This window comes from Propithecus coquereli, unplaced genomic scaffold (assembly GCF_000956105.1).
Source record: "Propithecus coquereli isolate 6110/MARCELLA unplaced genomic scaffold, Pcoq_1.0 Scaffold535, whole genome shotgun sequence".
NCBI classification, from domain to species: Eukaryota; Metazoa; Chordata; class Mammalia; order Primates; family Indriidae; genus Propithecus; species Propithecus coquereli.
In genome coordinates, this window is record NW_012151230.1 from 815,513 (window position 1) to 828,853 (window position 13,341).

Consider the following 13,341-nt stretch of genomic DNA (forward strand, 5'->3'; position numbering starts at 1 on the left):
GAAAGGGGGCGGGAACAGAGGGATAGGCGAGTGGCAGCCAAGTGGGACTCCTGGCGGCTCCGCGGGATGAGGATTGCGAGTGGAGGCACTGGTGTCTCAGGGTGGCTGGCTCCGGAGGGTGAGACGGCACCAGTGTGTGTCGGGCATGGGGGCCGAAGCCTTGCCGTCTGTTCGCCCGTCTGCCTCTGCTGGGACGGGAGCTCCTGAGCACAACAGCTCTCTAACTCGGCACTGACGAGTGGGACCTCCTACGGCGACCGAAATGGGCTAGATGGGGACTGCGCATCGCGAGGTGGCTGGCGTGACGGAGGAACTGCGTGTTTAAATGCCGCGTAGAGTGCCACCCCGCCAGTGGCCGCTGCACCAGGCAGCACGGCTCTCACCCACTGTTCCTCTCGGGGAGGGGTGGCCGTGAGACACGCGGGAGGCACAGCGCTGAGCCGCAAAGGGAGGCTCCCTTCCAAGGCCCCAGGCCCCAGGCCCCACTCGGTTCCCGTGGCTCCAACAGCCGTCAGCAAGCCCCCTGCCTCCCGCACTGGGGAGGAGCAGACCCAGCTCAGGGTCCCTGTAGCCCCACAGCCAGCTGGGACGTCTACATGTCTTGCTTTTACTATACATGTTTTGGGGGTTACTTTCTATAACAAGTATTAATGATTCTTCCATTTGTGGCAGGGATATAACATTTCCTTTTAGAACAACTATACTGACGTAGGTGACAGCAATGCTGGAACACGGACTGGCAGCACTCAGGTACAGCGGAGCTCAATGGCCAGCCTTCAGGAAGCAACGCTGCAAAAGACTGTTCCTAGAGAAACCAGGTGTCCACAGCCTGGTCTCCTGACCCTGCTGGGGAATACTTTCCCCCCAGCATCTCCCCTGGTGAGAACAGCACCACGCGGGCTTTCTAGTATTCTCTGGAGACGGAACCACTCCCTACTAAGCACAGAAAGCTAAGCAAGAAGATGCGTTTGGAAACAGGAAATTAAGATCTCCAAAGTGCTGTGAACAAGCTGTAAGACTCTTCTCAGACACACGATCAAAGTATTACTGCGCGGAAAGTTTTATATAAATGAAGCAAAACATGCTTCCTCCATAAAAGCAATGCTAATTTTTTGCAAAATACACTTTGAATTGCATCATGCAACACGGTACCATCTCACAGACTCTTACAACCGCCTGTAAGACACACGTTTACGCTTTCCTGGGAGACGCTCACCGGTGTCAACTTGCCCACAGCTTTGATCTGCGCGGGGGACTGGGCCTGGCCCTGGATCTGTGGGACCTGCACCTGAGAGGGCTGCTGCTGCTGCTGCTGCTGCTGCTGCTGCTGTTGCTGCTGCTGCTGCTGCCTGAGAAGCTGGAAATGCGCAGGGGTGATGGTTTTCCCCGGAAGCTGAACTCCTGTGGCTGTGGAGAGGTCTGTGCGTTAGGTCTGGACACGGGACACTCACCCAACCTTCCGCTCCTCACTTCTCAGGAGACAAGCCCCAGCTTTACCTTGGGACGCCTGGGGCACCAAAGACCGTGTCGGAGTCTGCACTGGGGTCAGGCTGGTGGTGGCCACAGCTGGGGCTGTCACAGAAGTGACTGCGCGAACACCCTGTGTTGTTGCCATAGACACCAGTTCGGTGGCTGCCGTGGCTGGCGAGCCAACTGCTCGTGGCTGGGGCTGGCTGTGAACCACCTGAGCAGGAGCAGAGGCTCCAGGTGTCTAGAAAATGAAAACAGAGGAACTCGTCAAGTTGTCCCACACTGTGCCCCAGGGCTTCTCACGCTCAGGAGAGAAAAGCGGACCTAACTCCCAAGGTCGAGGGATGCGATACAGTCCAGCTTGCGGTCTTCTCACAAAGTACTGAGCACGTGCTGGTTTCGTGTGTAAATTTAAGTACGTGCCGTGAGCTGAAGAGCACTGCTCTCCTACGGGGATCCGACTGCCCCCCCGGAAAAAACTCCAGGCTCAGAAGACAGTGCTCCCGCCCACATCTGCAAAGGCCATCCTGCCCCCTCACCTCACTCACACCTTCTGGTCCCGAGGAAAGTCATGGAATTCTCGACTACTTCCAGGTGCGTGTGCTCACCCCAAGCACAGTCCATAGTCCTGCCTCTTCACCACCACCCCAGTCTGTGCAGAAGCCGCGGCCCCAAACCTTTGTGCTTAGGGTCTTGTGGCATCTTAACTCCCTCTTGCCTAAAATTCAGAGCAGCCTCACAGCCCCCGCACCCTACAGTCTGGACAGGAGTGAGGGCAGCAGTCGGTGCGGCCAGCTCGGATTGGCCCCACGCTCCCGAGTCCCACGGCAAGTTGGAAGACAAGCCCTAGCGCTGATTCCACACCTCCGAAACTTCCTTACAAGGTCACTGACCTCTGCCAGCTCCCTTGGTTCACAGATGCATTCTGTTTTCCTGGACTATTTAGTTTTTGATCTTTTTTCTTTTTCTTTTTTTTGAGACAGGGTCTCATTCTATCACCTAGGCTGGGTGCAGAGGCATAATCGTAGCTCACAGCATCCTCAAACTCCTGGGCTCAAGGGGTCCTCCTGCCTCAGCCTCCCGTGTAAGTGGGACTACAGGTGTGAACCGCCATGCCCAGCCAATTTTTTTTTTAATTTATTTTTTGTAGAGATGGTCTCTGTTACATTGCTCAGGCTAGTTTACATAGAGTAAAATTTACCTGTTTCAGGTACACAGTGCTATGCCTTTTTGCAAACGCATGTATGACTGAAGAACTAATCCCACAATCCAGATGAGGAACGGTCCGTCCTCCTGAACGTCTCTGTAGTCAGCCCTGTCCCTACCTCCAGCACCTGCCAATCTTTTACCTGTTTTCTGTCCCCATAGTTTTGCTGTTTTATAATGTTATTTAAATGGCTCATACAGCATATGACGCCTTTTGAAACTTCGTTCACTTAGCAGCAAAACGCACCTGAGGTTCCTTCACGCTGTTGCATGCATCAGGGCTTCACCCTTTGGTACTGCCAGGTAGTGCTGGGCTGTGTGGACGTACCGGTTTACTGTCCCATCACCAGCTGAGGACATCTGGGTTGTTCCTTTTTTAGCAATTATGAACAAAGCCACTATAAGTGCTCGTGTTCAGGTTCCTCGTATAGACATGTTTTTATTTCTCTTGGGCAAGTACCTAGCAGCAGAATTGCTAAGCTGCACGGTAAGTTTATGTTTACTTTACAGAAGATGACAAACCCGTTTTCCAAAGTGAGTGAGATTCTGCATTCCCACAGGCAATGCGCCGAGCCCCAGTGCCCTGCACCCTCACCAGCATCTGGTGCTGTCGGGTTTCCGTGTCCTTTTTTTTAAAGCGATTCTGTGGTGCGCAGTACGGTTTTGTGTGTGAGTACCAGGAGGGCGGGACCAACCTGAGGCCCGGTGACACTGAAGAGGAGGCGCCAGGCAGATAGGGGCAAAAACAAGCTCGTCTCACACGTCACTGTGGCTCTAATTTGCATTTCCCTAGTGACTGATGTTGAGCACATTCTCATGTATTTGTTACTCATCAATCTCTGCCCATGTTTTAAAGTTTTCTTATTGAGCTGAAGAATCTTTACATGTTCTGAACACCAGTCCTTTATCAGATGTGTTTTGAAAATATTTTCTCCCAGTCTGTGCTTCTCATTTTCTTAATATTTTTCAAGGAGAAGTTGTTAATTTTGATGAACTATAATTTATTAATTTTGCTTTCATGATTCACAGGCTTTTGGTATCCTAAGAAATGTTTAGCTAAACCAAGGTAGCAAAGATTTTCTACGTTTTTTTCTAGAAATATTGTTGTTTAGGTTTAAAGTTTATAGTTTTTGAGTTTACATGTAATCTATGATCTCTTTTGAGAGACTTTTTATATATGGTATAAGTTATGGGTCCAGGTTCACTGCTGTGCACAGGGCTTCCCAACCGTCACAGTCCCATCTGCTGGAAAGACTGTCCTTTCTCCACTGAATTCCCCTGGTGTTTCTAACAAAGCCAGCTGGAAATACATACACACGTATGTGTATACGTACATGGGTCTACTTCTGGGCTCTGTAACCAATTCCATTCACCTACGCAACTGTCTTTTTGCCAGGATAACACCGCAACACTGTCTAGATTACTACAGTAATGTCATCTTCGTAAGAAAGACACTTTTCAAATTCCCAGAGGCACATCATCTGACTGGCCCAAGCACTGCTGACTCTGAAGCGTAGTCTCTTCTGACTTGGTACATGCTGCCTTTGGGACTGTGGCTAATGGAAAACCGGGACCTGCATTTAAACTCCTTATTCTCATCTTGTTTGATGGTGGAATATCAAACAGGAGCAGGCAGCCTGACACTGGCACGTTCAGGGTTTCATGGCTCTGCCCGGGGGGGCCTGTGCCCACTGCGCCCTCACCACGGCTCCAGACGTTCCTGTAAGAATCGACCGCTCCCTCTCCTGTGCCCACCTGGTCCTGGCACACGCTCCAGCAACACGCATGATACCACGTCACGGCCTTGTGTGACGCCATGCCCCCCAGAGGGCGACCGTCTCTCTGCTTCCCCATGAGGGCACAGTGACACACACGTGGGGACACCCGTGTCACTGGAATTAAAGACGCGCCCTCATATCCCACCTGCTCCTCTCGGGGATCGTTCTTGGGGGTGGATTTTCAACACACGTGCACGTGGAACTCACATTTTCATTCCGTCAAAGTACAAAATAGAAACCATTCCCTAAACACCTGGAAGTTTCTGAAACTGCCACCATTATCGGCTATTTATTTTACTAAACTCAAACTAGATTAGCCCTCCTTTCATCTACGGAACATTTAAAAGAAATAACAATTTCCCCAGAATACAAAGTCATGGTGTGGGGACAACTCACAGTCAAGGACCCAGGAGCCACTGGAGACGCCAGACGCTTGTTAATGGACTGGAAGGTGGCGGCCGGGACACCCGCGATGGTGTTCACGATCACGTTCCCACTCACAGTGCCTACGGGGACAGACTGAGTGAGGCGAGAGGACGAGAAAAAACTAATTTCTCGTTTCAGCATTTCTGTATTTGACTTACCTGTTGGTATGCTTGTCCCCGTGACTGATGTTTTAATGGTTCCCGCCTATTTAAAAAAGAAAGCTCTTGACTGTCATGTCAGGCTCTCCCGTGCATGACCCTCTGAAGGCTTCCCGTTTCATTCAGAATCAAATCCAGCCTCTGACCACACAGGCCGACTTCAGCGCCCCTCACCCTGCATCCTGCCCACCTCGTCCCCCCCCATCCCTATAGCCCCCTCTGCCTCGCCCTATACCCCCCACCCATGCCCCCTCTGCCTCGCCCTACACCCTGTCCTTCCGCCCTGCCCTGCACCATTCTGTTCCTCACCTCCTGGCTGCAGCCGCACTGACCTTTTGGGCCCTCAGCCAAGCTCAGGGCCTCTGCACTTGCTGTTTTTGTTCTTCTCATGCCTGACTCCTTGTGATTCAGGCCTTAGCTCAAATGCCAACTCCTCAGAAAGGTTCTTCCTAACCAACCAGTCACTCACTGTTCTACCTTGATGCCTTCCTGTCAACATTTAAAATGGTGTCCCGCAGACCTTGCTCTGCGTGGCTAACTCCCGCCGGGACGCAAACTCAAGCGAGCTGGGACCTCAGCCACCTTGCTCACCAGGACAGTCCTTGCACCAAGCAGGCGTTTAATAAATGTATCTTTGGAGTGAAAGAAGAATCAAGTTGCCCAGGCACATATAAAAATCCCACCACAGGAAATAAAATTAAAAAAAAAAAAAAAAACCCAGCAGAGGAAGTGGTGCTCCGTAAGGAAAGTACGCTCACGCCTGGATGCCGGTGCAAAGTGAGTGCGTCCCGGTTTCTGCAGGTGTGAGTCTGAACAAATGACTCAGGGTCTGTGTGCCAGGCACACACAGCCTCACACGGTGCGGGGACGCACAGGTGTGGCGTCCACAGCGAGGCACTGAGGATGTGTGCCTGCATCGAGCACCTGAGTACACGTTTCAGGACAAGGCGGCTTATTCGGTCTGTTTGCCTAACGGCACAAATAGGATCTGCTCTGTACGTTTGTGGGAATAAAAGAGGTGAATTCATCACAGTTGTGTCTTACAAAACCCAGGTAATTCCAAACTTCCCAATTGCCTCCACTGAGTAGAGCCGCCCCAAGCCCCCCAACCCAGTAACATCACTCAGCCCACACCAGCCCGGAGAGAGAAACGGCAGCATCTGGACGAAAACACTCTTCCTCGAAGGAAAGATCGAGCCCTTTTCCTCCTCCTGCAAAGCGGAAGGTCTGCAGGCTGGAAATGTGCTGGATGCCGACCGGCACCGTTTCAACAAAAAGCATCTGACCCAAGTGCGGGTGTGGTGGGGTCGGGGCCGGCGTGGGGCGGGGCCTCACCAGCACTGCGGCGCTGCCCACGGTTGTCACCGCAGGCTGCCCCTTCGCTGGGGCCGGTGCCGGCTGCGGCGGGGCCTGCGGCTGGGGCTGCGGCTGGGGCTGGGGCTGGATGGCTGGCGGCCCTGCTGGCGGCTGGCTGCCCGCTGCCTGTGGCGGTGGCAGCGGCGGGGGCGGCTGCTGTGGAGGGGGCGGGGGCTGCGGCTGCGGCTGGGGCGGGGGCTGTGCCGCGGCGGGCTGCTGCGCCTTCTGCTGGTCAGCCAAGGCCTGAAAGGGTCAAGAACGAGGGAAGCCATTGGAGGAGCAGGTCCACCCAGTCAAAGCCACGCGTCTCCCCACAAGCGTGAGGGCCCAGGCACCATACCTTTTTCTCTTTTGCGATTCGCTCTGCACGGAGAGAGGCGACCTGAATAGGAGGCAGTGGCTTGTCATAGTTGATGCCGCTGAAAGATAACAGCAAAAGTTAGAAGTAAACAGGCATGTTCTAAAGCGGAGAAATGCTCTAGAAACCCCAGAGCACCAGGTGCTGGGACAGCTCCAGCCCAGGCGAGGGGGTGAAGGCTGGCGGGCTCTCTGCGGTGAAGAGGCCTCAGAAAGAAGAGAAAAGGCTGCCTCAGACGCCCGCCCCTCTCCCTTGCCCTTCCAAGCAAGCACGTTCCTGGAATATGAGGTGCCCGATGTCTGTGGGGGCAAGAAAGCTCTTCCGCGCAGTGTCCCGAAAACTCTGCTGGGCCAGAGCCACCCCCCACCCCGCCCAGCCGCCAGGGCTACCCACCGGCCGCCCGCCATGGCTGACCTCAGCCCTCCAGGAGGCTTCAGCACCGCTCACGCGTGCCGTGCCCAGGCCCCGCTCACTGTCCTGCCAGCCCCGTCCTCGCCCCACCCGCTGGGCCCACCCCACCAGCATTTAAACAAGATCGAGTCTCTCCTACCTCAACCCAACACACAAAAACCAAACCAAACCCTGACACGTGGCCTCAGCTAAGGGCCCCCAGATCTACACTCCCAGGCTGCATCTCCCGCTCTAATAACTCGTCAGGCTTCGTCCCAAACCCCTCCCGTAGAGACCCTCGGTCACCTGACAAGTCCCCCCAGCCCACCCCACGCCACCTGGAGCAGCACGTTCCAGGCGCAGGGGCTACTGACCTGTCTTCCCTCCTCAGTGAGCCCATGCGCTGCAGGGGGGAGCCCCCGTTCGGCCCGCAGGGCCCCGGCCGCACCGCCAGCCTCTGCCCGTGCAGGTCTGACTGCCCCGAACCTCAGCTCTCAGCTGCACTGAGGCCCTTCCTGGAGAAGCGTCTGTGGACACCCCCAGAGCACTGAGCCTCTCTGCTGTGGCCCGCCGGCCTCGCCTGTGTCCTCGCTGCACTCGGGAGAGTCCCCACCCGTTGTTCCTGTCGGGACGTCCTTGTTTATCTCACGCTAGGTAAGAGGGCAGGACTGTGCCGTCCTACCCCTGGGGAATGCCCGGCGCCGCGCTAGCCGGCAGCTGGCCGGTAAGTACTAGTTGAATAAATTCATTCATTCGATTGACAAGTGCGGCGCAAACGCCTGCTCTGTGCCTCCCGAGAGCTCACAGACAACACGTAAAGCTCACGGTCTGTCTGAAGACGATTGTGTTGTGAAGAAAAACAGAGCTGGGCTGGGCGCAGTTTTCAACAGGGTGGTCTCAGACAGGCTCGTGGCGTGCGGGAAGGCCTGGGCCTGGGCTGCGGCACACTCAGGGAGGCTGTGGGGCCAAAAGCCAGGGCCTGGTCCCAGGGAGCCAGCAGGGGCTCTTTGGAGACACGCCATGAGCCAACTTACTCTGCCCCAAAACTGCACTCGGGCAACGATGGCGCCTGTTTCCTCTGAGTGGATCTCCTATCCGACGTCACAGAAAGTGTCAGAAACGCTGCGGACCCGCACACCAGCACTCAGGTTCCTCGATCCGCGCCTCGCGATGTCCACAGTGTCACGTCTACCCACTTCTCTACCCACCCGCCAATTCCTCTCCGCTTCTGCCCTGGTGGGATCCAAGGTAAGTACAAGTACCCCTAACCCAACGTATTTTTAAAGTACAGCTGACAAAACGTGTGCCCGAGGAGAGGCAGGCACGACGGCGGCGGCCCAGGCACATTTGTCGTGTCCCGAACGCCTTCCGTGCCAGAGCACCAGCAGGGCAACCCAGCCACACGGACATGGGTACAGGCCACCCCACACACACCTGCACTGTCTGAGCTGGCGCCTGGAAGATGCTGTGTGCACAGTTCACTCAGCTACTGGATTTAAGTGAACACACAAACGACGTCATTTCAAACGGTAAAAAATGTGTCACGAAGACGGAAATACCTTTCTGCCAGCACAGAGGCATGCTTGGGGTTTTTCTGAAAGGGATTCATGCCAAGCCTGCAGTACAGAAAATGAGACAGCAGTTACTGAACACAGGAAAATTCACACAGAAGGAAATGCTAAAGACATACCAAACCCAGCTCCCCACAGCTCACTGTCGTAACTGACGCAAAATGAGACTCAGGCAACGTACAGGGGCTTGATCGGGGGGCTCCTCTTGCCCGCAGTCATCTTCATCAGGTCGAAGTGGTTCGTGTACAGCTGGGTGTGTGTGGCGTTCTCGTCCTGGGCGTAGATCTGGCTCGTGCGAAGAGGACGGTTGTTCTTACTCTGAAACAGAATTGATGAGAGCGCATCAAAGTGAGACAGTCCCACTCACAGGTGACCGCCCTGGACACAGGGCTCCCCGGGTCGGAAGCCTAAAGGCAGACGCCCCATGGCTGAACACAAACGCCCTCTTCCAAGTCCTTCTTTCCAAGACCGGATGTAACAGCAGCATCATCTGTGGACTGCTAGTGACATTCCCCAACGTGCACCGACTCTCTCTGAACAGCATCTCACATGAGCCTCAAAGGCACCCAAAGCGGGAGAGATTCCCCACTTTTACTGAGAAACAAAACAGGTATGCAACGTGTGGAGGCCACACGGCAGGTAGCAGGGTGACAATCTTCACCCGGTGGATCCAACTCCTGCCGACACTGACTCAGGCAGTGCTGAGGCCCACGGTCACCACCGTCCTCTGCCCACGGTGGACAGTGAGGCTGACACACATTCAGATGCGCCACAGGTACAGCCTCGGGGACTTCAGCATGATCTGTGCCTGGCAGTCTTTCCTTCATACACAGCCAAACAAAGGGCCACTCAACTGCCACCTGCTTGCTCCAAGACATCCCAGCAGCCCTCGTCCTGTGGAGAGACCCGCCCCACCAAGGACACTGTCTGTGCGAGGTCTCGGAGGTGGCTGGTGACAGTCGGGATGAAAGCTCGGGGCCCTCCTTCCCTGCCCAGGCCCTGCTCTCCCTGCTTCTCCAAAGGCTGATGGTCCCGAGACAAGGAGTCGGGCAGAGTGCTGGGGGAACAGGTGCGGCCGTGTGTTGTGCGTGTCATCTACCACCGGAGGAATGTGCTGGGTTCAGAGGACAATGCCAAGGCAAGGCAGAGCTGGAAAACCACCGTGCACGGGGACACTGGCCTGTTCCCCGAAGACGGTACTGCACATTCTCCTATCACAGCAGAACTCGGCAAGGGGCAGCCGGGAGAAGGGCAGGAACAGACCAGGTGCATCCCACACCACCCAGACACTGGCCTGGGCCGGGCCGAGGCAGCAAGGACGGTGCGCGGGAAGTCACTCCTCGCAGGGTCTGGCTGCACGTGAAGACTCCCCGGGGCAGGCCGGAGACGGCCGTGCCAGCCACGCACACACCCGACACTGTCGTCACTACGAGCTGCAACAGGGTGCCAGGAACGCAGGGCGCAGTGAGCCCTGGCAGGGCCCCTGACTCAGAGATCAAATCCTCTACGTACAGCAGCAAGAGGCACTCAGGAATATCCCAGGTTTCAGATTTCTGCTAATTACTAAAATCCAGGTTAATTCTGAATCTCATCATATGCTCCTACGCACAGCTCTTAGTCTTCCAACTTATCCTCAACAGCAACTTCACACCTTATGAACACGTTTTTGCCTTTCTTTGGATGAACTTCATAAATCAGCTATAAGAAAATATTTTAGCTTTACTTTTTTCCGTATCAAGATAACGTCTATTATTTTAAGTGTTTCTGAAACATAAAAGACACAATGTGAGATTCCAAGAAGTCTTACCGGTGAAGGCACCATAAAATGGTGTGGGGAAAACTTGCTTTTTTATTTCAAAAAAAAAAAAAAAAAAGCAAACAAAAATGCTTTATTTTGAGACAAGTGTTTTTAGAAAAATGATGATCGAGAGAATGGTCAGGGAAATAAAGTAGGACTGTTGTCATCCTGAGGACAGAGCTGGTTCACGTGCAGAGGACATAATTTTCACAAATACGAACGAAGTCACAAGTTTAACAAAAGCACCGACGTCTGCCCACCCCGTCCCGCGCAGGAGACGGGCCTGCAGCTCCCACTCGGGGACTCCCACAAGGTCAAAGGTGGTGGTCTCCGCAACCGGCTGTGGCATCTGCCCTGGGACAGAGGCGCGTCACCCAAAGGGGCTGGCTCGGCAGAGCACCCGGTGCCTCCTGGTGTGGCCCTGACGCCGTCCTGCGGAGATGCAAGGGGCCGAGCGCGGGGAGGGAGCCGCGTGAAGAAAGCCCGATGGGGAAACGGACAGAGCCAGCTGCAGGGATGCCCGCGGGTGCCGAGCAGCAGTGCCAACTCTGCCGGGGAAGGAACGGGAGCCGTAGCTGGCTACGTCTCTACGCTACGGTAAGCGGACGCACGCAGCACTCTCTCTTAGCCCTGAGACACTCTGCGCTGTCAAACCACGGCAGCAAGCCAGCGACCAAGCACCAGAACCGCAGGAGACACTAACAGACCTTCTTCAGCAAGCTGGCAACCAAGCAAAGCCAAAGTTCTGTCTTCTCTTGTGTTCAACCAGAACTTTATTAAAAAAAAAACGGTATGACCAGGTACTCAGAAGACGTACTCTTTTCCAGTGGCAACGGCGGTGCAGATGTTGGTATCGGATCAAACATCAGGAGCCGGGCCTGCCGCTAACACTAAGCATGACTCCAGCGAGTCTGGGGTGAACGTCTGTCACTGCTCCTGTTATGTGCCAGGAGCAGGACAGACATGTGACCTCGCTGGCCACTTCACAGCCCTGCAGGACGCCCTTGCTGCAGACACACGGGGAGAGTGAGCCCCGCGCTCCAGTCAGCTAGGAGCTGGCGCTGCAGCCACGCCACGCACGCCCGCGTTCTCCCAGAAAGAGAAATGCGAGTGCGCTCACCTTTCCTTCCTCTCTTGGGATGATGACGTTCTCGTAGCGGTTCCGGCACTGTTTGGAAGAGCGGTAGATTCGGCTACAGGAGTTAACGACGTCACTGACGAGATCCCAGTTAGGTGTGTGAGCAGGTGACACAATTGTGAGGTTCAACGGCAACTCCAGCAACTGTTTCACAGCCTGGAGAGTGAGGTTTCAGGTCAAACAGGGCAACGTGCTGAAGACTCCCCACAAAGCGATCGAGCAACCTGTTCTCATGAGCTGAGGGGACGAAACGGTCACATCTGAACACTCAGCACAGACGACGGCGCCCTCCTACCTGCAGCAGGGCCCAGTCCTCACTGATGAGCCACTCAGGGCTATCCTGGCCAGACTCGGCTGCCGGCTTGGCGAACGTCGGCAGAGGCTTGGCAAACTGCGTCTGCTGCTTCAGCAGAATGTTCTTCTTCTGCTCCTTCCCTTCCCTGCGAATCTTCAGCATGCCTGGAGTTGCACGATCGAACAGGGACCGCGGGGGCACCACTGCCTCCCCATGGCGCTGTTTCTTCTTCCTGCCTGCAGCTGGACAGAGAGGCTGCCGTCAGGGACAGCGAAGGAGGAGAAGCTGCCTGAGCAGGCGGGAGACACACGGGACGCGGCTAGGCGCAGTGGCTCACGCCCGGAACCCCAGCACTTTGGGAGGCCAGGAGTTCAAGGGAACGAGGACAAAGGCACATGGACAAGGGGAGCTTGGAAAGTGTTTGCTAAAGATGAAACGATTTTCTTTCGAGTTTACTACTAATTACAACTGAAAACATCAAGGTTTTCCCACTGGAAACAACAGAACCCAAGAACACGGAGTCAGAGGTGACCGACGGGCCCCACAGCAGGAGGCCAGCGTGGTGGGACCCCGCATAGGCCCAGCAACACCCGCGGGGACACGCACCTGAGGGGTCTGTCTTGTGCCTCTTGCGCTCCCTCCGCACATACACAGGGGGCAGCTTCGCCTCTGGGATGGGGCTGGCCTCGTACGTCAGACACATGACCGCATCGATGTAGATGTCGCTGTCGTCCTGGGGGGGTGTGGGCGGGGTCCAGAGCTGCGCGAGAAGGAAAGTCCCATCAGATGGGCGGCTCGAGGGAAGCAAACTCGTCCACACAGAGCAGGAGGCGGCACTTACGGGCATGACCTCTGCGTGTCCGCTGGCGTCTTCGAAGACATATTCCTACAGGGAACACGGGCAGGCTTAACATTGGACAAAGCCTCAGTTTCATGTTAAAGCCACACGTTATTTAGCCCCATACGTGAGTCTTCCAAGTAAGTCTGGTCAACATGACTATAAGGTTTACAAATGTGCTTTAGACCTGGGAATGCGATTCAGGGAAAAAGTCACCATCTAACTGAAAATCTCTAACAAAGCGTCAATCATTAAGAAAATCACGCTTTTAGAACATGAACTAGGTTCTTCTGATAGGAGGAGTAAAAACTCCTCAGGCATTTTCTCACAAATATGCAGACTTTGAACAAGTCGGACGTGGCTGAACGGCCGCGGCCAGGTACCATGCTGTAGGCGTCCTCCCGCGTGTAGGTGAGCAGCTCCGCCTCCTCCTGCGCCAGCCAGAGCCGGGCCTCCCTCTCCCGCAGGCTCTGCAGGTTCCGGGACTCCCACTCCCTCACTGCGGCCGTGACCGCGCCCTGGCGGGAGGGTGGTGGAGCCCGTCAGGAGGGAAGAGCAG

At 55.2% G+C, this 13,341-nt stretch overlaps 1 protein-coding gene across 1 annotated transcript in view; it reads right to left on the minus strand.

The window, feature by feature from the left end:
• The window catches only part of EP400 (E1A binding protein p400), a 106,181-nt gene that overhangs the window by 16,387 nt on the left and 76,453 nt on the right, over positions 1-13,341 (minus strand). Inside the window, exons 35-47 of the mRNA XM_012657268.1 lie at positions 13,166-13,300; positions 12,786-12,830; positions 12,551-12,704; positions 11,945-12,186; positions 11,632-11,805; positions 8,895-9,031; positions 8,702-8,758; positions 6,735-6,813; positions 6,374-6,637; positions 5,039-5,084; positions 4,851-4,960; positions 1,498-1,711; positions 1,217-1,407 (exon numbers count right to left, since the gene is read on the minus strand). Of these exons, the coding sequence (XP_012512722.1) occupies positions 1,217-1,407; positions 1,498-1,711; positions 4,851-4,960; positions 5,039-5,084; positions 6,374-6,637; positions 6,735-6,813; positions 8,702-8,758; positions 8,895-9,031; positions 11,632-11,805; positions 11,945-12,186; positions 12,551-12,704; positions 12,786-12,830; positions 13,166-13,300 (1,848 nt within the window). The remainder of the gene's footprint in view (positions 1-1,216; positions 1,408-1,497; positions 1,712-4,850; positions 4,961-5,038; positions 5,085-6,373; positions 6,638-6,734; positions 6,814-8,701; positions 8,759-8,894; positions 9,032-11,631; positions 11,806-11,944; positions 12,187-12,550; positions 12,705-12,785; positions 12,831-13,165; positions 13,301-13,341) is intronic.